Source organism: Oncorhynchus gorbuscha, linkage group LG08, assembly GCF_021184085.1.
Source record: "Oncorhynchus gorbuscha isolate QuinsamMale2020 ecotype Even-year linkage group LG08, OgorEven_v1.0, whole genome shotgun sequence".
Taxonomy (NCBI): domain Eukaryota; kingdom Metazoa; phylum Chordata; class Actinopteri; order Salmoniformes; family Salmonidae; genus Oncorhynchus; species Oncorhynchus gorbuscha.
In genome coordinates, this window is record NC_060180.1 from 35,035,770 (window position 1) to 35,059,849 (window position 24,080).

The 24,080-nt window shown below is 46.7% G+C and overlaps 1 protein-coding gene across 7 annotated transcripts in view; it reads right to left on the reverse strand.

Moving 5' to 3' along the window:
• The window catches only part of LOC124041538 (receptor-type tyrosine-protein phosphatase S-like), a 111,577-nt gene that overhangs the window by 7,874 nt on the left and 79,623 nt on the right, over window positions 1-24,080 (reverse strand). For 5 of the 7 annotated variants that reach the window (XM_046359238.1, XM_046359242.1, XM_046359240.1 and 2 more), the window contains 14 exons: window positions 23,842-24,057; window positions 23,407-23,564; window positions 23,000-23,014; window positions 22,613-22,725; window positions 15,177-15,274; window positions 14,758-14,893; window positions 13,837-14,012; window positions 13,010-13,129; window positions 2,601-2,755; window positions 2,050-2,335; window positions 1,648-1,826; window positions 1,296-1,422; window positions 1,075-1,200; window positions 36-190 (listed from right to left, as the gene is read on the reverse strand). In XM_046359238.1, coding sequence (XP_046215194.1) covers window positions 36-190; window positions 1,075-1,200; window positions 1,296-1,422; window positions 1,648-1,826; window positions 2,050-2,335; window positions 2,601-2,755; window positions 13,010-13,129; window positions 13,837-14,012; window positions 14,758-14,893; window positions 15,177-15,274; window positions 22,613-22,725; window positions 23,000-23,014; window positions 23,407-23,564; window positions 23,842-24,057 — 2,060 coding nt within the window. The remainder of the gene's footprint in view (window positions 1-35; window positions 191-1,074; window positions 1,201-1,295; window positions 1,423-1,647; window positions 1,827-2,049; window positions 2,336-2,600; window positions 2,756-13,009; window positions 13,130-13,836; window positions 14,013-14,757; window positions 14,894-15,176; window positions 15,275-22,612; window positions 22,726-22,999; window positions 23,015-23,406; window positions 23,565-23,841; window positions 24,058-24,080) is intronic. The other 2 variants (XM_046359239.1, XM_046359241.1) reach the window with 2 other exon arrangements.

The window sequence follows — 24,080 nt, forward strand, 5'->3', positions numbered from 1 at the left end:
TCTATAAGCATTGTTAATCAAAATATAGCTATTACCTGCAGTGGACACTGATTGGGCCATCCTGACCAAACTGCTCCTTGGTTTTGTGCACCTGGCCAATGAAGTCGATGAAGCCCTCTCCAGATTTCGGAACTCCCTGCTCTGGCCAATCAGTGAACTGAAACTGACGAACTGTCCGCGATTGGCCATCCTGATGGGAGAGTGGAAGGAAGAAGAAGTGACATACACCCTTCCTTCCTCCTTATTGTTACCAGTAAACACTGCTCTCTGTACGTGATTGGAAAAGTGAATGCAAGATTTCCCTCCTACTGCTTTTACCAATCAAACTATTCTACTATCTATTCAGACAGAGTTTTCTAGTAAGGTTGCAGGTCTGGTTATGGCTTTTGACCACCTATCCTCCTCATCTTCTCTCTGTCTGATCTATGTGTGTATAAATCCTGTCTGCCTGGCTCTGGAGCCTGTCTGTCTGTAGCCAATTACATATTTCCTCTGCTCAGACAACCTGACTCCACAGAGATCAATACAACATCTGTTAATGGGCCATCAGGACAGGCTTATCAACACACACACACACACACACACACACACGCACACACACACACACACACACACACACACACACACACACACACACACACACACACACACACACACACACACACACACACACACACACACACACACACACACACACACACACACACACACACACACACACACACACACACACACACACACACACACACACACACACACACACACACGTTCAGGGCGTTAGGAGAGGACAGGGTTGACTAGAGTAATCTACGGTGGGTCGATTGAACATGCTAGGTGCCAGGACCCTCACAAACTCCCCTGATAGATGGACTATAAGGGGTAGAGGTGACTGATTACAATATAAAATACCCTACAAAAGGGATAAGTAATTCGCAGTTACATTTACAACACACACACAAGCATAAATAGTCACGCGTCATTGACCTTGACTTGTCTGAGGAGGATGGAGATTATTGTGGAAATGTTGCACACACAAAAACACTCTCACACACTCAGACTCACACACACACTCACCCTTGCGTCAGTAACTTTGAACTCTCTGAGGATGTACTGGGGCATGTTGTATTCAGCCATGGGATCCACTACAAAGTACTGGTACCTGGCTGAACGCTCCGCAGGCCAGTACTGATGGCACTTCTCCTGTAGAGACACGCAAAGGAACAGAGATGGCACGTGTGTGCGTGTATGTGTGTGAGTAGGTGGGTGCTTGCGTGCATGTGTGTGCGTAACCTTACCCGTCCCATCTCTCTCAGTTTAGTGAGCATGACAACGATGGTAGAGTTGTGTTCCCACAGCATTCTCCAGAAGTCTTCTGTGGTCTCAGCCAGTGGACCCTGGGTGGCGATGTAACCTCTCTGCTGCCTATAACCACATGGACACAATCCTTAATTAATAGACCATAAAGATAAAACTAGCAAGTTTAACATAGCTAATCAGAACTGGTCCAAGTCAAGATGGTGGACAGTTTGTGGCACAGATTCAATGTTCCTAGGGTTTTATATCTATGCAAAATCAATTTAGTAATGGAACAGTGTCTAGAATTGGGATGTCTATTCTACTATTTCTATTTCTATGGTTGAGACGTACCTGTATCCATCGATGTAGCTGGCGTTGATATAGTCTGATCCCTCCAGGCCTCTGATTGGCTGCAGACAGACACGGGTTGTCTCGTAGGGCATGATGTTGACCAGGCGGTTCTTGAACTTGTTACACGGCAGGTTGGCACTGACAAACCGAGACGTGTGGGCTTTTGTGTTGGCCAGACGCTGAAGGAGAGAGAGGAAAGTAGAGAGGGAGAGATACAGAGAGTATTGCTTTTTGAAGCATTGTACTACACCAAAACCAATTTGAATTCCAAATTACCAAGTATTTCTGATTGTGAACCTATTTCTGACTGGCATATCTCTGAATATGAACTATATTTCTACATGTCTCTATTCTATCCACTATATTTCTATGCTACAGTATCCACTGTGTTGATATGTTCACCTTGAACTCCAGCTCCATGCCGGTGACGTGCTCTCCATTCTCCACCTGGCCCAGCTTCTGCATGTAGGAGAACAGGCTCCTGGCCGCCACCTCCGTGTTCCCACAAGCCACTGCTTCCAGCAGCGCCTCGTGGATGAAGCCGTACTGGTCCTCCGTCTGCACCATGTAGTTCCGCTGGGACCTCATCAGGGTCACGTGACCGTAGACGTCGGCCGTGCGCTCGTGTCTGATTCTCTCCAGCATGGCGTCGATCACGATGAAGCAGCCGGTGCGGCCCACCCCAGCACTGAGAGAGAGAAACAGGGGGGGGTCTGAGCTATCAGTGGTCATTCGTCAGGACAGCCTGTCATATATGGCTGACTGGATCCAGGGTGTGTGTGTGTGTGTGTGTGTGTGTGTGTGTGTGTGTGTGTGTGTGTGTGTGTGTGTGTGTGTGTGTGTGTGTGTGTGTGTGTGTGTGTGTGTGTGTGTGTGTGTGTGTGTGTGTGTGTGTGTCGCAGGTGTGTGGTATATGTGTGTGTGGGTATATGTGTGCTTGCGTGTCCTCTTACCTGCAGTGTGCGATGACAGGACCTGCGTCAGGGGGGTTGCAGGCTTTAACCCTGCGTAGGAAGGCGAGGAACGGGGTGGGGTACTCTGGTACTCCGTGGTCCGGCCAGGCAGTGAACTGGAACTGACGCACCTCCCTCCGTTCACTACTACCACTCTGAGAGAAGGGAGAGGAGAGCATTATTAGTGCCATCACCATTACTACTGTATGAGACATAGCAGAATGGAGGGAGGGGTACTCTGGTACTCCGTGGTCCGGCCAGGCAGTGAACTGGAACTGACGCACCTCCCTCCGTTCACTACTACCACTCTGAGAGAAGGGAGAGGAGAGCATTATTAGTGCCATCACCATTACTACTGTATGAGACATAGCAGAATGGAGGGAGGGGTACTTTCAGAAACCAAACAAAAGAATCTGTGTTCTCCCCATGTACTTGATAATTATTATGCTTCCAAACATTACATAATATATGAATTGACATACGGTGTATTTGGAAAGTATTCTGACTCCTTCCCCTTTTCTACATTTTGTGACGTTACAGCCTTACTCTAACTGGATTAAATACATGCTTTCACTCATCAATCTACATACAATACCCCATAATGACAAAGAGAAAACACGTTTTTAGATTTTTTTGGCACATTAATTACAAATAAAAAACAAAAATACCTTATTTACATACAGTTGAAGTTGGATGATTACATACACCTCAGCCAAATACATTTCCGGATATTTAATCAAAGTAAAAATTCCCTGTTTTAGGTCAATTAGGATCATCACTTTATTTTAAGAATGTGAAATGTCAGAATAATAGTAGAGAGAATTATTTATTTCAGCTTTTATATCTTTCATCACATTCCCAATGGGTCAGAAGTTTACATACACTCAATTAGTATTTGGTAGCATTGCCTTTGAATTGTTTAACTTGGGTCAAATGTTTTGGGTAGCCTTCTACAAGTGAGTCAGGTTTGTAGGCCTCCTTGCTCGCACACAATTTTTCAGTGCTGTCCTACATATGTTCTATAGGATTGAGGTCAGGGCTGTGTGATGGCAACTCCAATACCTTAACTTTGTTTTCCTTAAGCCATTTTGCCACAACTTTGGAAGTATGCTTGCGGTCATTGTCCATTTGGAAGACCCATTTGCAACCAAGCTTTAACTTGCTGACTGATGTCTTGAGATGTTGCTTCAATATATCCACATCATTTTCCTTTCCTCCATGATGCCATCTATTTTGTGAAGTGCACCAGTGCAGCAAAGCACCCCCACAACATGATGCTGCCACCGCTGTGCTTCACGGTTGGGATGGTGTTCTTCGGCTTGCAAGCTTCCCCCTTTTTCCTCCAAGCATAACGATGGTCATTATGGCTAAAAAGTTCTATTTTTGTTTCATCAGACCAGAGGACATTACTCCAAAAAGTACGATCTTTGTCCCCATGTGCAGTTGCTTCTTCCTTACTGAGCGGCCATTCAGGTTATGTTGATATAGGACTCGTTTTGCTGTGGATATAGATACAGTGCCTTGCGAAAGTATTCGGCCCCCTTGAACTTTGCAACCTTTTGCCACATTTCAGGCTTCAAACATAAAGATATAAACTGTATTTTTTTGTGAAGAATCAACAACAAGTGGGGCACAATCATGAAGTGGAACTACATTTATTGGATATTTCAAACTTTTTTAACAAATCAAAAACTGAAAAATTGGGCGTGCAAAATTATTCAGCCCCTTTACTTTCAGTGCAGCAAACTCTCTCCAGACGTTCAGTGAGGATCTCTGAATGATCCAATGTTGACCTAAATGACTAATGATGATAAATACAATCCACCTGTGTGTAATCAAGTCTCTGTATAAATGCACCTGCGCTGTGATAGTCTCAGAGATCCGTTAAAAGCGCAGAGAGCATCATGAAGAACAAGGACAGACAGGTCCGAGATACTGTTGTGAAGAAGTTTAAAGCCGGATTTGGATACAAAAAGATTTCCCAAGCCTTAAACATCCCAAGGAGCACTGTGCAAGCGATAATATTGAAATGGAAGGAGTATCAGACCACTGCAAATCTACCAAGACCTGGCCGGCCCTCTAAACTTTCAGCTCATACAAGGAGAAGACTGATCAGAGATGCAGCCAAGAGGCCCATGATCACTCTGGATGAACTGCAGAGATCTACAGCTGAGGTAGGAGACTCTGTCCATAGGACAACAATCAGTCGTATATTGCACAAATCTGGCCTTTATGGAAGAGTGGCAAGAAGAAAGCCATTTCTTAAAGATATCCATAAAAAGTGGTGTTTAAAGTTTGCCACAAGCCACCTGGGAGACACACCAAACATGTGGAAGAAGGTGCTCTGGTCAGATGAAACCAAAATTGAACTTTTTGGCAACAATGCAAAACGTTATGTTTGGCGTAAAAGCAACACAGTACATCACCCTGAACACACCATCCCCAATGTCAAACATGGTGGTGGCAGCATCATGGTTTGGGCCTGCTTTTCTTCAGCAGGGACAGGGAAGATGGTTAAAATTGATGGGAAGATGGATGGAGCCAAATACAGGACCATTCTGGAAGAAAACCTGATGGAGTCTGCAAAAGACCTGAGACTGGGACGGAGATTTGTCTTCCAACAAGACAATGATCCAAAACATAAAGCAAAATCTACAATGGAATGGTTCAAAAATAAACATATCCAGATGTTAGAATGGCCAAGTCAAAGTCCAGACCTGAATCCAATCGAGAATCTGTGGAAAGAACTGAAAACTGCTGTTCACAAATGCTCTCCATCCAACCTCACTGAGCTCGAGCTGTTTTGCAAGGAGGAATGGGAAAAAATGTCAGTCTCTCGATGTGCAAAACTGATAGAGACATACCCCAAGCGACTTACAGCTGTAATCACAGCAAAAGGTGGCGCTACAAAGTATTAACTTAAGGGGGCTGAATAATTTTGCACGCCCAATTTTTCAGTTTTTGATTTGTTAAAAAAGTTTGAAATATCCAATAAATGTCGTTCCACTTCATGATTGTGTCCCACTTGTTGTTGATTCTTTACAAAAAAATACAGTTTTATATCTTTATGTTTGAAGCCTAAAATGTGGCAAAAGGTCGCAAAGTTCAAGGGGGCCGAATACTTTCGCAAGGCACTGTATATTTGTACCTGTTTCCTCCAGCATCTTCACAAGCTCCTTTGCTGTTGTTCTGGGATTGATTTGCACTTTTCGCACCAAAGTACGTTCATCTCTAGGAGACAGAACTGAGCGGTATGATGGCTGTGTGGTCCCATGGTGTTTATACTTGCGTACTATTGTTTGTACAGATGAACGTGGTACCTTCAGGAGTTTTGGGATGAACCAGACTTGTGGGGGTCTACAATTTTTGTTCTGAGGTCTTGTCTGATTTCTTTTGATTTTCCCATGATGTCAAGCAAAGAGGCACTGAGTTTGAAGGTAGGCCTTGAAATACATCCACAAGTACACCTTCAATTGACTCAAATTATGTAAATTAGCCTATCAGAAGCTTCTAAAGCCATGTCATCGTTTTCTAGAATTTTCCAAGCTGTTTAAAGGCACAGTCAACTCAGTGTATGTAAACTTCTGACCCACTGGAATTGTGATACTGTCAATTATAAGTGAAATAATCTGTATGTAAACCATTTTTGGAAAAATTACTTGTGTCATGCGCAAAGTAGATGTCCTAACCGACTTGCCAAAACTATAGTTTGTTAACAAGAAATTTGTGGAGTGGTTGAAAAACCAGTTTTAATGACTACAACCTAAATGTATCTAAACTTCCGACTTCAACTGTAAGTATTCAGACTCTGCTATGAGACTCGAAATTGAGCTCAAGTGCATCCTGTTTCCATTGATCATCCTTGAGATGTTTCTACAACTTGATTGGAGTCCACCTGTGGTAAATTCCGGTTGGAGCGAGTGGTCGCATCTGCACGTCGCTCCAACGGGTAGTATAACTTTTTCATTATATTTCATTATATCACAACGGTTTGATTTGTCTTATCTTAGCAATTTCTTCTCAGCTAGCTACATAGCCGTCTTTGTATCAAAGATAATTGCGTAATTATCGTATTTCGCCGTCCTAACGTAGTCTTCACTAGCCAGCTAGCTAACGTCCACTGATTAGCTGCACTGAGAAACTATTACTATTACACTCAACTGAACGACTTGATTAGTTTAGTGTTAGCTACCTACATAGCTGTCTTTGCTGTCTTCGTATCATCGTATCATCGTATCCAAGATAATTGTGTTGTTTAGGTTTAGAGTGTGTAGTCTTAGAGTGATTATCTTAATTTACCGAGGTTAGCTAGCCAGCTATTTGTCGTCCTTAACGTAGGTGACTCTGCTAGCTAGCCAACGCTAGCCAACGTCTTCTGTATAGAACTCAACTACCCGGTCGCATTCACAGGTTGTATCACTTTTTCACTTCATTTCATTACAGTACAACGGTTTGATTTGTTTGATCGTAGCTAGCTACTTAGCTAGCTACATAGCCGTCTTTGTATCAAAGATAATTGTGTAGTCTAGAGCGATTTTCTAGGTTCGCTAGCCATCTATTGTCGTTCTTTTAACGCAACGTAACGTAAACAACACTGCTAGCTAGCCTGCTAGCCCCGAATAGCAACACTGCAGAAACTATTACACTCAACGGAACGACTTGATTAGTGTAGTGTCAACAACGCACCCACTGCCAGCTGGCCTACTTCAGCAGTACTGTATCATTTTAATCATTTTAGTCAATAAGATTCTTGCTATGTAGCTTAACTTTCTGAACATTCGAGACGTGTAGTCCACTTGTCATTCCAATCTCCTTTGCATTAGCGTAGCCTCTTCTGTAGCCTGTCAACTATGTGTCTGTTTATCCCTGTTCTCTCCTCTCTGCACAGACCATACAAACGCTCCACACCGCGTGGCCGCGGCCACCCTACTCTGGTGGTCCCAGCGCGCACGACCCACGTGGAGTTCCAGGTCTCCGGTAGCCTCTGGAACTGCCAATCTGCGGTCAACAAGGCAGAGTTCATCTCAGCCTATGCCTCCCTCCAGTCCCTCGACTTCTTGGCACTGACGGAAACATGGATCACCACAGACAACACTGCTACTCCTACTGCTCTCTCTTCGTCCGCCCACGTGTTCTCGCACACCCCGAGAGCGTCTGGTCAGCGGGGTGGTGGCACCGGGATCCTCATCTCTCCCAAGTGGTCATTCTCTCTTTCTCCCCTTACCCATCTGTCTATCGCCTCCTTTGAATTCCATGCTGTCACAGTTACTAGCCCTTTCAAGCTTAACATCCTTATCATTTATCGCCCTCCAGGTTCCCTCGGAGAGTTCATCAATGAGCTTGATGCCTTGATAAGCTCCTTTCCTGAGGACGGCTCACCTCTCACAGTTCTGGGCGACTTTAACCTCCCCACGTCTACCTTTGACTCTTTCCTCTCTGCCTCCTTCTTTCCACTCCTCTCCTCTTTTGACCTCACCCTCTCACCTTCCCCCTACTCACAAGGCAGGCAATACGCTCGACCTCATCTTTACTAGATGCTGTTCTTCCACTAACCTCACTGCAACTCCCCTCCAAGTCTCCGACCACTGCCTTGTATCCTTTTCCCTCTCGCTCTCATCCAACACCTCCCACACTGCCCCTACTCGGATGGTATCGCGCCGTCCCAACCTTCGCTCTCTCTCCCCCGCTACTCTCTCCTCTTCCATCCTATCATCTCTTCCCTCCGCTCAAACCTTCTCCCACCTATCTCCTGATTCTGCCTCCTCAACCCTCCTCTCCTCCCTCTCTGCATCCCTTGACTCTCTATGTCCCCTATCCTCCAGGCCGGCTCGGTCCTCCCCTCCCGCTCCGTGGCTCGATGACTCATTGCGAGCTCACAGAACAGGGCTCCGGGCAGCCGAGCGGAAATGGAGGAAAACTCGCCTCCCTGCGGACCTGGCATCCTTTCACTCCCTCCTCTCTACATTTTCCTCCTCTGTCTCTGCTGCTAAAGCCACTTTCTACCACGCTAAATTCCAAGCATCTGCCTCTAACCCTAGGAAGCTCTTTGCCACCTTCTCCTCCCTCCTGAATCCTCCGCCCCCTCCCCCCCCTCCTCCCTCTCTGCAGATGACTTCGTCAACCATTTTGAAAAGAAGGTCGACGACATCCGATCCTCGTTTGCTAAGTCAAACGACACCGCTGGTTCTGCTCACACTGCCCTACCCTGTGCTCTGACCTCTTTCTCCCCTCTCTCTCCAGATGAAATCTCGCGTCTTGTGACGGCCGGCCGCCCAACAACCTGCCCGCTTGACCCTATCCCCTCCTCTCTTCTCCAGACCATTTCCGGAGACCTTCTCCCTTACCTCACCTCGCTCATCAACTCATCCCTGACCGTTGGCTACGTCCCTTCCGTCTTCAAGAGAGCGAGAGTTGCACCCCTTCTGAAAAAACCTACACTCGATCCCTCCGATGTCAACAATTACAGACCAGTATCCCTTCTTTCTTTTCTCTCAAACTCTTGAACGTGCCGTCCTTGGCCAGCTCTCCCGCTATCTCTCTCTGAATGACCTTCTTGATCCAAATCAGTCAGGTTTCAAGACTAGTCATTCAACTGAGACTGCTCTCCTCTGTATCACGGAGGCGCTCCGCACTGCTAAAGCTAACTCTCTCTCCTCTGCTCTCATCCTTCTAGATCTATCGGCTGCCTTCGATACTGTGAACCATCAGATCCTCCTCTCCACCCTCTCCGAGTTGGGCATCTCCGGCGCGGCCCACGCTTGGATTGCGTCCTACCTGACAGGTCGCTCCTACCAGGTGGCGTGGCGAGAATCTGTCTCCTCACCACGCGCTCTCACCACTGGTGTCCCCCAGGGCTCTGTTCTTGGCCCTCTCCTATTCTCGCTATACACCAAGTCACTTGGCTCTGTCATAACCTCACATGGTCTCTCTTATCATTGCTATGCAGACGACACACAATTAATCTTCTCCTTTCCCCCTTCTGATGACCAGGTGGCGAATCGCATCTCTGCATGTCTGGCAGACATATCAGTGTGGATGACGGATCACCACCTCAAGCTGAACCTCGGCAAGACGGAGCTGCTCTTCCTCCCGGGAAGGACTGCCCGTTCCATGATCTCGCCATCACGGTTGACAACTCCATTGTGTCCTCCTCCCAGAGCGCCAAGAACCTTGGCGTGATCCTGGACAACACCCTGTCGTTCTCAACTAACATCAAGGCGGTGGCCCGTTCCTGTAGGTTCATGCTCTACAACATCCGCAGAGTACGACCCTGCCTCACACAGGACGCGGCGCAGGTCCTAATCCAGGCACTTGTCATCTCCCGTCTGGATTACTGCAACTCGCTGTTGGCTGGGCTCCCTGCCTGTGCCATTAAACCCCTTCAACTCATCCAGAACGCCGCAGCCCGTCTGGTGTTCAACCTTCCCAAGTTCTCTCACGTCACCCCGCTCCTCCGTTCTCTCCACTGGCTTCCAGTTGAAGCTCGCATCCGCTACAAGACCATGGTGCTTGCCTACGGAGCTGTGAGGGGAACGGCACCTCAGTACCTCCAGGCTCTGATCAGGCCCTACACCCAAACAAGGGCACTGCGTTCATCCACCTCTGGCCTGCTCGCCTCCCTACCACTGAGGAAGTACAGCTCCCGCTCAGCCCAGTCAAAACTGTTCGCTGCCCTGGCCCCCCAATGGTGGAACAAACTCCCTCACGACGCCAGGACAGCGGAGTCAATCACCACCTTCCGGAGACACCTGAAACCCCACCTCTTTAAGGAATACCTAGGATAGGTTAAGTAATCCCTCTCACCCCACCCCCCCTAAGTTTTAGATGCACTATTGTTAAGTGACTGTCCCACTGGATGTCATAAGGTGAATGCACCAATTTGTAAGTCGCTCTGGATAAGAGCGTCTGCTAAATGACTTAAATGTAAATGTAATGTAAATGTAAATTCAATTGATTGGACATGGTTTTGAAAGGCACGCACCTGTCTATATAAGGTCCCATTGTTGAAGGAGCCTGAAGAACAGAGTGGCCTCCACATTATTCTTAAATGGAAGAAGTTTGGAACCACTAAGATTCTTCCTATAGCTGGCCGCCCGGCCAAACTGAGCAATCGGGGGAGAAGGGCCTTGGACAGGGAGGTGACCAAGAACCAGAGTTCCTCTGTGGAGATAGGAGAACCTTCCAGAAGGACAACCATCTCTGCAGCACTTCACCAATCAGGTGTCATGTTTTGTCTTATATTGTCTTGTCATTTTGCTTTTCCTTCTGTTCGTTTTCCCCCTGCTGGTCTTTTTAGGTTCGTTCCCCTTTTTCTCTCTCCCTCTCTCTCTCTCTTCTCTCTATCGTTCCGTTCCTGCTCCCAGCTGTTCCTATTCCCCTAATCAATCATTTAGTCTTCCCACACCTGTTCCCTATTTCTCCCCTTGTTTTCCGTTTCTGCCCTGTCGGATCCTTGTATATTGTTCACCGTGCTGTGTCTTTGTATCGCCCTGTCGTGTCGTGTTTCCCTCAGATGCTGCGTGGTGAGCAGGTGTCTGAGTCTGCTACGGTCAAGTGCCTTCCCGAGGCAACCTGCAGTTTATCGAATCTCCAGTCAGTTCTCGTGATTACGAGTGGAATTGTTTTTATGCTTTATTTACCGCTCCGATTTGTCTAGGAGTATTGCTATTTCCGTTAACTGGATTAAAGACTCTGTTTTCGCCAAGTCGCTTTTGGGTCCTCATTCACCTGCATAACATCAGGCCTTTAATGTAGAGTGGCCAGACAGATGCCACTCCCCAGTAAAAAGCACATGACAGCCTGCTTGGAGTTTGCCAAAAGGCACCTAAAGGACTCTTAGATCACGAGGAACAAGATTGTCTGGTCTGATGAAACCAAGATTAAAATCTTTGGCCTGAATGCCAAGTATCACATCTGGAAGAAACCTGGCATCATGCCTACAGTGAAGCATGGTGGTGGCAGCATCATGCTGTGGGGATGTTTTTCAGGGGCAGGAACTGGGAGACTAGTCAGGATAGAGGGAAAGATAAATGGAGCAAAGTACAGAGAAATCCTTGACGAAAACCTGCTCCAGAGCACTTCAAGACCTCAGCCTGGGGCGAAGGTTCAACTTCCAACAGGACAATGACCCTAAGCACACAGTCAAGACAACATAGGAGTGGCTTTGAGACAAGTCTCTGAATGTCCTTGAGTGGCCCAGCCAGAGCCTGGATTTGAACCCAATCAAACATCTCTGGATAGACCTGGAAATATCTGTGCAGCGCCGCTTCCCATCCAACCTGATATAGTTTGAGAGGATCTGCAGAGAAAAATGGCGGAAACTCCCCAAATACAGGTGTGCCAAGCTTGTAGCGTCATACCCAAAAAAACTTGAGGCTGTAATCGCTGCCAGGTGCTTCAACAAATTACAGAGTAAAGGGTCTGAATACTTATGTAATGTGATATATCCGTTTTTAGCTTTGTCATTATGGGGTATTTTGAGTAGATTGATGAGGGAAAACATTTTTTAAATTCATTTTAGAATAAGACACTAACATAAAAATAAAATAAAAAGTCAAGGGGTCTGAATACTTTCCCAAATGCACTGTATGTACTCTATATTCATGACTGATATATTAATAATGTACCTCAAAGCACTTAAAAGTCAGCTGGCCTAGTTTATGTGTGTTTTGAGACACTGCTTGGTAAGGCTCTAGTTCCTAGATAAATACAATATTCAGGAAGTAGTGTGATTCTAACAGTGATAATCTCTCTGTAACAGTGCATCATGACAGGTTCAGGCTGAAATGCTGACTGGATAGAACCAATGCTCCATTAACTACAGTGTAATCACCTTCCCCTTTGCTCCCTGCTGTTTTCTCACAGGGTGACAGTCGAGGTTTGAATTCCCTTCAAATTGTTTCTGGTTCATTAGCTGGCTGAGAGTGTAGAAGTGTCATGGGGCATGACAGTAAATTAATCAAGAGCAAATGGCGATGGATTTACCAAGATGAACAGAAGAATAGAAAGGGGGGAGTGGGAGAAGTTAAACGAGAACAGGGGAGGTGAGGTGGAGTTTGTGTGTGTGTGTGTGTGTGTGTGTGTGTGTGTGTGTGTGTTACCCACACACCCATGAGGACAAATGCTATGTTAAGTTTAGGGGTTAGTTTTAAGGTTAGGGTTACAATTAGGGTTACAATTAGGGTTAGGGGTATGGTAAGGGTTAGTGTTATGTTTAGGGTTATGGTTTAGGTTTGAGTTAAGGTTAGGGACATGGTAAGGGTTAGTGTTAGGTTTAGGGGTTAGAAAAAATTGGATTTGAATATAAATACATTGTAGGTCCCATGAAGATAGAAGAACATAACGTGTGTGTGTGTGTCCGTGCATGAGTGCCTGTGCGCGTACGTGCATGCATGTGTGTATGTACTGACCTTGTGCAGGGAGAAGGTGCGCACGCAGAAGGTGGCCAGTTCCATAGTGTCCAGTAGGGTGACCTGGGTCATCCCATAGGTCTCTGAACCACGGGTCGGCCAGTACTGGTCACACTTTATCTACAGAAGGGAAAAAAAACTTTCATCAGCATCATTGTTATCAAAATCATCCTTGTCGGTAAATCTCATCATCAGCAGCAGAAGCTCATCTTCATCATCGTCTTCAATGTCGACGTTATCATCATCGTCATTTTCATAGAAAAACATCTTCTGATAATCAAAAGAGATTAATCCATTAGCCTAATTGTCTTGACCTACTTAGATATCTAAATATGGCTCTGATGCTAAAATGACTGTCAGTTTCTTTCAATGGATGGCAGCAGATTACAGCTGATGACAGTACCCTATCATCCTCAGTGGATGACTCATGACTGTGACCTAAAAAGTGCCCTATAGTGGATGATAGCCTTCCAGTAACCTTCAGTGACTTACAGTATTGGATGATACTGAGTAGATGACAGTGCCCTACAGTGGACGACAGAGCCCTTCTGACCTACAGCAGTGAATGACAGCACCCTTCAATAGTGGATGACACGAGTGGATGACTGCACATTACAATGCATGACAGAGCCCTAGTCCCATTCAAAGTGGCTGAGTGTTGCCCTACAGTACACTCTTTGAAAAGAAGGTGCTACCTGGTACCAAAAAGAGTTCTCCTATGGGGACAAACAAAGAACCCTTATTCTCTAAGCGATTGGATGAGTGTTACCCTACAGTAGATAATAACGATGAGTGGATGAGTGTTGCCCTGTCCCTCCCCCTCTCACCCGTGACTTCTCTTCCAGGCGAGTCATCATGACCACGGAGGCTGCTCTCTGTTCCCACACCATCCTCCAGAAGTCCCCGAACGTCTCCGCCAGCGGGCCCTGTGTGGCAATGTAGGCATTCTGCTTCCTGTAGCCGTCAATGTAGTTAGCATTGATGTAGTCACTACCCAGGATACCTGAATATGGAGAGGGAGAATGAGGGAGAGAGGAGAGTTGTTGAGATTTCTATTCACTTCAATTTCTATTCCTTTTAGTCAAGGACTATGCTTTTACTGGGTCTGATTTTTATTTTTCTGATCAGATTTTTATCTATCAAACAATATCAGACATGTTATTCATAATTTACAATGATTTCATGTCTTACGAGTGAGGCCATCATCTCTAAAGCTGTACACTGTACCCAGAGGCGTCATGCCCATAAGGGGCACAGGGGCACGTGCCCCCTCAGATGAGTCCTGTATTATTTTTTTTAAATATATATTTTTTTAATAATTGTATAATTTCTGGGTTACCTTTTTTATGAAGTTGGCTTTAGCCCAGATAGCTTCCCAATCATCTAAGCTCATAAGTAGAGTAGCTAGCTTATCTAAATATCTTGCTGGCATGCCTGCTGGCAAGGTTGGCAGAATTTAGAAAAGCAAAATGTACCAAATAAGACATTCCTTTCAATCCATTCCTTTCAATCCTTTACCCAGATTTGAGCAAAGATCCAGAGAAGCATATTTAGTTTTTAAAAATAACCACCAGTTTGGAGTATACAGACAGCTCAAGAGGTATGCTTAGATAGGCAGAATAATAAACATATTTTTATATGGAATGAAGCATAATGAAAAATTCTCCAACTTACCACACCCCCACCAGCCATCCTCACATACTTTGTGCCCACTCAGATTTTTTGGGTGCATGACACCCTGACTGTACCTGGACTTGAACCCTCCATTGGAGCGAGGACAACGCGAGTGTGATCGTAGGCGATGACGTTAGCATAGCGGTTCTTGGGCTTGTTCACCTCCAGGTTGGAGTGCTCCCAGGTAAACTGCTGACCAGGGTCAATGGACTGGAGAGACCAGGAAACAGAGATGAAGAGTTACAGGATTTCCACATCGGTTGCATTTTTTTCTCCTAATTTATAGTTGATGGCACCTCAAAACTAATTGAGAGCACCCATTAAGTAGAATTGATGAAAATGCTATGATGAAGATCAAGGAGTATAGGATAGGATACCATCTTAGTTTGCAAGAGGCAATTGGTACACTTTGAGGAATAACCCTATCCCTAGGTACTGTATAGTATTGTATGTAAGAGTGATGTTCATCCATTCCCCATGCTGCATCTCTCACCTCGTACTCCTGAGACAGACGCAGGTTGTCGTTGGCCTTGAGCAGCTCTGTGTGTTCAGCCAGCTCTGTGATGGGGATGGGAGGGTGGCTCATCATACCTACAGGACAGGGACAAGGGTTAAATGTAGGAGGTCAGATGTCAAGGGCCATTAAGAGGGCTCTATGGGCTGTGTGACTTAGCGGTTTTCGAACCCAGTTTGTCAGTGTGACTCAAGACTGAGTTAAGCTCAATCCTGCATAGGCATTAGCCTTGGAAGCTTACACAAGACTCAGGGGCAGACTCAGTGATTTGGAGGCCCCAAGCAGAGGCCAGTCTAAAGCTCCCACCCCCCTTTTATAGTAAATACATTGGGGAGAACAAGTATTTGATACACTGCCGATTTTGCAGGTTTTCCTACTTACAAAGCATGTAGAGGTCTGTAATTTTTATCATAGGTACACTTCAACTGTGAGAGACGGAATCTAAAACAAACATCCATAAAATCACATTGTATGATTTTTAAGTAATTAATTAGCATTTTATTGCATGACATACATATTTGATCACCTACCAACCAGTAAGAATTCCGGCTCTCACAGACCTGTTAGTTTTTCTTTAAGAATCCCTCCTGTTCTCCACTCATTACCTGTATTAACTGCACCTATTTGAACTCGTTACCTGTATAAAAGACACCTGTCCACACACTCAATCAAACAGACTCCAACCTCTCCACAATGGCGAAGACCAGAGAGCTGTGTAAGGACAACAGGGTTCAATTTTAGACCTGCACAAGGCTGGGATGGGCTACAGGACAATAGGCAAGCAGCTTGGTGAGAAGGCAACAACTGTTGGTGAAATTATTAGAAAATGGAAGAAGTTCAAGATGACGGTCAATCACCCTCGGTCTGGGGCTCCACGCAAGATCTCACCTTGTGGGGCATCAATGATCATGAGGAAGGTGAGGGATCAGCCCAGAACTACACGGCAGGACCTGGTCAATGACCTGAAGAGAGCTGGGACCACAATCTCAAAGAAAACCATTAGTAACACACTACGCCGTCATGGATTAAAATCCTGCAGCGCACGCAAGGTCCCCCTGCTCAAGCCAGCGCATGTCCAGGCCCGTCTGAAGTTTGCCAATGACCATCTGGATGATCCAGAGGAGGAATGGGAGAAGGTCATGTGGTCTGGTGAGATAAAAATAGAGCTTTTTGGTCTAAACTCCACTCGCCTTGTTTGAAGGAAGAAGACCACTCGCTCCAACCGGAACCGGAAGCAGCATTTTAGTCAATAAGATTCTTGCTACGTAAGCTTAACTTTCTGAACATTCGAGACGTGTAGTCCACTTGTCATTCCAATCTCCTTTGCATTAGCGTAGCCTCTTCTGTAGCCTGTCAACTATGTGTCTGTTTATCCCTGTTCTCTCCTCTCTGCACAGACCATACAAACGCTCCTCACCGCGTGGCTGCGGCCACCCTACTCTGGTGGTCCCAGCGCGCTCGACCCACGTGGAGTTCCAGGTCTCCGGTAGCCTCTGGAACTGCCAATCTGCGGTCAACAAGGCAGAGTTCATCTCAGCCTATGCCTCCCTCCAGTCCCTCGACTTCTTGGCACTGACGGAAACATGGATCACCACAGACAACACTGCTACTCCTACTGCTCTCTCTTCGTCCGCCCACGTGTTCTCGCACACCCCGAGAGCGTCTGGTCAGCGGGGTGGTGGCACCGGGATCCTCATCTCTCCCAAGTGGTCATTCTCTCTTTCTCCCCTTACCCATCTGTCTATCGCCTCCTTTGAATTCCATGCTGTCACAGTTACTAGCCCTTTCAAGCTTAACATCCTTATCATTTATCGCCCTCCAGGTTCCCTCGGAGAGTTCATCAATGAGCTTGATGCCTTGATAAGCTCCTTTCCTGAGGACGGCTCACCTCTCACAGTTCTGGGCGACTTTAACCTCCCCACGTCTACCTTTGACTCTTTCCTCTCTGCCTCCTTCTTTCCACTCCTCTCCTCTTTTGACCTCACCCTCTCACCTTCCCCCCCTACTCACAAGGCAGGCAATACGCTCAACCTCATCTTTACTAGATGCTGTTCTTCCACTAACCTCATTGCAACTCCCCTCCAAGTCTCCGACCACTGCCTTGTATCCTTTTCCCTCTCGCTCTCATCCAACACCTCCCACACTGCCCCTACTCGGATGGTATCGCGCCGTCCCAACCTTCGCTCTCTCTCCCCCGCTACTCTCTCCTCTTCCATCCTATCATCTCTTCCCTCCGCTCAAACCTTCTCCCACCTATCTCCTGATTCTGCCTCCTCAACCCTCCTCTCCTCCCTCTCTGCATCCCTTGACTCTCTATGTCCCCTATCCTCCAGGCCGGCTCGGTCCTCCCCTCCCGCTCCGTGGCTCGATGACTCATTGCGAGCTCACAGAACAGGGCTCCGGGCAGCCGAGCGGAAATGGAGGAAAACTCGCCTCCCTGCGGACCTGGCATCCTTTCACTCCCTCCTCTCTACATTTTCCTCCTCTGTCTCTGCTGCTAAAGCCACTTTCTACCACGCTAAATTCCAAGCATCTGCCTCTAACCCTAGGAAGCTCTTTGCCACCTTCTCCTCCCTCCTGAATCCTCCGCCCCCCCTCCCTCTCTGCAGATGACTTCGTCAACCATTTTGAAAAGAAGGTCGACGACATCCGATCCTCGTTTGCTAAGTCAAACGACACCGCTGGTTCTGCTCACACTGCCCTTCCCTGTGCTCTGACCTCTTTCTCCCCTCTCTCTCCAGATGAAATCTCGCGTCTTGTGATGGCCAGCCGCCCAACAACCTGCCCGCTTGACCCTATCCCCTCCTCTCTTCTCCAGACCATTTCCGGAGACCTTCTCCCTTACCTCACCTCGCTCATCAACTCATCCCTGACCGTTGGCTACGTCCCTTCCGTCTTCAAGAGAGCGAGAGTTGCACCCCTTCTGAAAAAACCTACACTCGATCCCTCCGATGTCAACAATTACAGACCAGTATCCCTTCTTTCTTTTCTCTCCAAAACTCTTGAACGTGCCGTCCTTGGCCAGCTCTCCCGCTATCTCTCTCTGAATGACCTTCTTGATCCAAATCAGTCAGGTTTCAAGACTAGTCATTCAACTGAGACTGCTCTCCTCTGTATCACGGAGGCGCTCCGCACTGCTAAAGCTAACTCTCTCTCCTCTGCTCTCATCCTTCTAGATCTATCGGCTGCCTTCGATACTGTGAACCATCAGATCCTCCTCTCCACCCTCTCCGAGTTGGGCATCTCCGGCGCGGCCCACGCTTGGATTGCGTCCTACCTGACAGGTCGCTCCTACCAGGTGGCGTGGCGAGAATCTGTCTCCTCACCACGCGCTCTCACCACTGGTGTCCCCCAGGGCTCTGTTCTTGGCCCTCTCCTATTCTGTTCTTGGCTCTGTCATAACCTCACATGGTCTCTCTTATCATTGCTATACAATTAACTTCTGATGACCAGTCACATGTCTGCAGACTCTGTCGGATCACCACCTCAGCTGAATGGCTCTTCCTCTCTCCATGATTATCATTGACAACTCCATTGTGTCCTCCTCCCAGAGCGCCAAGAACCTTGGCGTGATCCTGGACAATTAATCTTCTCCTTTGCCCCTTCTGATGACCAGGTGGCAGGTCCTAATCGCATCTCTGCATGTCTGGCAGACATATCAGTGTGGATGACGGATCACCATGGTGCTTGCCTACTTGCACCTCAGTACCTCAGGCCCTACACCCAAAGTGCTCAAGCTGAACCTCGGCAAGACGGAGCTGCTCTTCCTCCCGGGGAAGGACTGCCCGTTCCATGATCTCGCCATCACGGTTGACAACTCCATTGTGTCCTCCTCCCAGAGCGCCAAGAACCTTGGCGTGATCCTGGACAACACCCTGTCGTTCTCAACTAACATCAAGGCGGTGGCCCGTTCCTGTAGGTTCATGCAGGCAGGTCCTAATCCAGGCACTTGTCATCTCCCGTCTGGATTACTGCAACTCGCTGTTGGCTGGGCTCCCTGCCTGTGCCATTAAACCCCTTCAACTCATCCAGAACGCCGCAGCCCGTCTGGTGTTCAACCTTCCCAAGTTCTCTCACGTCACCCCGCTCCTCCGTTCTCTCCACTGGCTTCCAGTTGAAGCTCGCATCCGCTACAAGACCATGGTGCTTGCCTACGGAGCTGTGAGGGGAACGGCACCTCAGTACCTCCAGGCTCTGATCAGGCCCTACACCCAAACAAGGGCACTGCGTTCATCCACCTCTGGCCTGCTCGCCTCCCTACCACTGAGGAAGTACAGCTCCCGCTCAGCCCAGTCAAAACTGTTCGCTGCCCTGGCCCCCCAATGGTGGAACAAACTCCCTCACGACGCCAGGACAGCGGAGTCAATCACCACCTTCCGGAGACACCTGAAACCCCACCTCTTTAAGGAATACCTAGGATAGGTTAAGTAATCCCTCTCACCCCACCCCCCCCTAAGTTTTAGATGCACTATTGTTAAGTGACTGTCCCACTGGATGTCATAAGGTGAATGCACCAATTTGTAAGTCGCTCTGGATAAGAGCGTCTGCTAAATGACTTAAATGTAAATGTAAATGTAAGAAGGATGAGTACAACCCCAAGAACACCATCCCAACCGTGAAGCATGGAGGTGGAAACATCATTCTATGGGGATGCTTTTCTGCAAAGGGGACAGGACGACTGCACCGTATTGAGGGGAGGATGGATGGGGCCATGTATCGTGAGATCTTGGCCAACAACCTCCTTCCCTGAGTAAGAGCATTGAAGATGGGTCGTGGCTGGGTCTTCCAGCATGACAACGACCCGAAACACACAGCCAGGGCAACTAAAGGAGTGGCTCCGTAAGACGCATCTCAAGGTCTTGGACTGGCCTAGCCATTCTCCAGACCTGAACCCAATAGAAAATATTTGGAGAGAGCTGAAAGTCTGTATTGCCCAGGGACAGCCCCGAAACATGAAGGATCTGGAGAAGGTCTGTATGGAGGAGTGGGCAAAAATCCCTGCTGCTCTGTGTGCAAACCTGGTAAAGAACTACAGGAAATGTATGATCTCTGTAATTGCAAACAAAGGTTTCTGTACCAAATATTAAGTAATGCAATAAAATGCAAATTTTATGCAAATTTGCGATATATGCAAATCACACAATGTGATTTTCTGGATTTTTGTTTTAGATTCCGTCTATCACAGTTGAAGTGTACCTATGATAAAAATGACAGACCTCTACATGCTTTGTAACTAGGAAAACCTACAAAATCAGCAGTGTATCAAATACTTGTTCTCCCCACTGTACATGTAATTTAACTGTAAAAATATATGCCCTTTTAATGTGCCATGAACACAACCAGTCATGATATTTTCATCTGATTATTAAAAACAATCACTTCAAAAAGTAGGTGACCTTCGCACATTCATCCAAACAGTGCTCTGTGCACCCGCCAACTACCTTGAATTAGCAAGTGGCTGAACCTCTCACACCAGAGAAAGCATCCGAGCTAGCGAAACAGCACCACTCTGTCTTACCATATGTAGCACATTTATCTGATGCTGTCTGGCCAAAAAGAGCATGACATGCCATAATACATGGCAGTATTTTCACCAGCAGCAGCACCTGTCTTTTTACTAAAGAAATGCTATTGCATCTCGCTAGATGTATGTAGAAAGTATGTTTCTGTCCTATATCTGAGAGATACAAAAGCAAAAAAACAACAACAAAACACAAATACCCATATACCTTTTACGTGGAAATGCCCTATTCACTTCACATAAATGTTTTGGCCCAGTACCATGTTACCTTCAGATGACGGTTGTAGAGCAAAACCAAGAACACCATCGTGTTCGTGAGAGTCTCATCTTTCCCATAGAAGGTTCATATTAGTGTGTAGCCCAAACCGTACAGATTTGTCTGTGAGAAGATCCATTTCTGGGATGTCTCCTGGTCTGACAAACACCGTTAAAATCTGGGCCACCTTCCACCGCAGACGTTGATATCTCTATCTTAAACAGAAAGCTTTAGATGGGGATGTTTCAATGTTTTATTATGATGCCTCTTGGTTATGTGAGGCCTGAGGCAGTTGCCTCTTCTGCATAATGGTAAGTCTACCAGTGACACGACTGCATAGAGTACACCTACACACACCACTCTTGTCATTGCACAAGATGAATTACGGGTTCTTTGTTAGATGGCAAAATACAATTACACGAATAGCACAATGGAGAATCAATATTAATCCACTTAAAAGATACAAAGTCTGTGATTCGGTTGGTTTGGAAATGTTTTCCTTTGATATGGAAATTACTTTTCTGAGCGTTTAGGAGCGCAAGCGATGATTCAGAGAAAAAAAGAAAAGAAAGAAAGACAGAGTGTTAATTAGGCCGAACGGCACCCTGAGCATCTCCACACACACAGTGGGTGGTAATGGTGTGGAGGTCGAGTGTTAGCCCCCATACAATGTAAAACACTGTCAGATGTAGGGGAGAGTGCTATACAATATCATTCAATATCATCATGCACCATGAGCAGTGTTGCAAAATCTAGGCCTAATTGTAAGAAAACAATCTGTTAAAGCCCATATCAAACGGATGAATACATTAAACAACACCTGTGTGGCATGAATAATGTTAACATTGCCACAAATAACCTAATTATACAATATACTGTATATTTTACACAATAACATCCTACTCATTCTCATCTAAGTTCCTTCTGTGAGGGGGAAGCAGTTTCTCGTAATACAGAGGGTAACAGGAAGTGGCGGAGGCGTAGCCTGGGGGAATTAACACCAGAGCAGATGGAGGTGGGACTCACAGAGGGTGTGGAGGCGGAGTGGGTCTGCCGTGTCTGGCCACGCTAGGAAAAGAGGAAGATCTACACCACGCATTCTAGACAGAAATATAATTCTATTGGCTAAAAATAACTTTAACTCTCACCTTTCCTCTTTTCAAGAACAAAAAGGTCATGTAAGTGTTTTTCAGTTCTGACAGTGGCGACACCTCTGTCCTCTCTGGCATGGCTATCTAGCGCCTGCCAGGTGGGACTGTGGGCGGTCGGGCAGACACTGAGACGGTTACAGTGTTTGGGCAGAGTGCCGTGCCGCCCGTTGCACAGGTATGACTCACGGACGATGACTCATCTTAACTGTACTAACCTGGAGGACAGCCATTTTGATCTCAGAAGGAAATGAAACCCTGGTGGAAGCTTCAGACGGTTATAAAACCTGACCCTGGGTGGTGTGTTTTCTGTGGTAACTTTCTACACTTGAAATTCACTTAGTTCTTTATTGCAGTTCCTCCCACCATATAAATTCAGCAACTTTTCTTTCTTTTATCAAGAACAGATGTGCTATCGAAAAATGTGTGTGTGTGTGTGTGTGTGTGTGTGTGCATGTGTGCGTGGGTGCATGCGTTTGTCTGTGCATACCAGGGGTCTGGAAGTTGATGCGTCTCATCTCGACGGGGTCTGTGGGGTGGTGGGCCATCATCTCAGCGTTACCCAGAAGGCTCTTGGTGCCGGGCTCAGAGTCCTTCCTCTTACTGCTCAGGGACCAGGGAGACGGAACACAACAGGACAATCACCAGACAAGAGACACACCAGAGAGAGTAGAGACGTTAGAGGTCATGACTGACCTAACAGTATTCACCACAATTGAGTTCAATGAACACAAGTTTTAAATACTTTAGACTGTATTATTTCTATAAATTGCTGTACTGCCAATTAAGCATTTGAATTGACACTATATCACTTGTCCTTAGATCTAAATATGTCACCAACACAATATACCAACTAATTAGTATGGCCGACACTCACCTGTCTGGCTTGCTGCTTCCGAAACAGGAGCGAGCGAGGGAGTGAATAATGAAAAGAGGAATGTGATACATTTGTATTCAAAAGCTTGATGGCTGGGTTACTAAGGATGACACATCTCTTTGGCTGGGTCAGTCTAGCTGCCCTTACAATCCTGTCCCTTGTTTCTATGCCTGTTAATATGCCAGTATACTGTGTAAGTTGAAACAGACACATTTCAATGGCTGTCATGGGATAGAACCATAACGTATGTGTTAGCGAGGTATAGCGCGTTAGAATGTTCGAGACGAATAGCATATTATCATGTTTGCTGGTTATAGCAAAGCAAGCAAGCTGATTTGAGCGTGTTATACTTGTTAGATATACAACCCCTGTGTAAGTTCAGTGCTCCCTCCCCGGGTCTCACTCACTTCTTGTAGAGCAGGATGGCGATGACGATGCAGATGATGAAGACCACGGCCAGGACGGGTCCCACCACCCAGATCAGACCGTCCCCCGCGTCCAGGGGCTGGGGGTCTGAGTCGGGGGCTATCACTGGGTCTGTGTAGGGGCTGGCCCCGTACATCTTCTACAATACACAAACAGAGCACATTGAGGAATACATATCGCACGAGGGGAAATGAACATTATTGCCTTTTCATTCTCCATTCGTCAAGTGATATACTGTATATTTCATTGCCTTAACAGTGTTGTTCATGGCCATGCCAAAGTAGCTTGTCTTTTGAGAATGAGGGAGAAGACGTGACTATGTGAGAGAGATACACACTGTCCTACAATACCTATATGCAATCACACAAAAACAAAACAAAACAACAAAAAAAAATCCTCATTGGATTTCCCCGTACCCCTGTGGTGCCGTTGAGTTCTGCCAGGATGAAGAACACGTACTCCTGTCCCGGTTCTAGAGCGCGGTTCTCAAAGCCTCCGTAGTCCAGCTGGTCCCCCAAAGTGAAGAAGGCTGGCAGGGTATCAGGGGTGAAGCGGGCAGTGATGTAGGCTCGACGCAGGTCAACCTGTTTTTGCTGTCGAGAGTCCCTCTGTCTTTGACTGATGTCCAACAACTGGGAAGGAGAGGAAGAGAAAG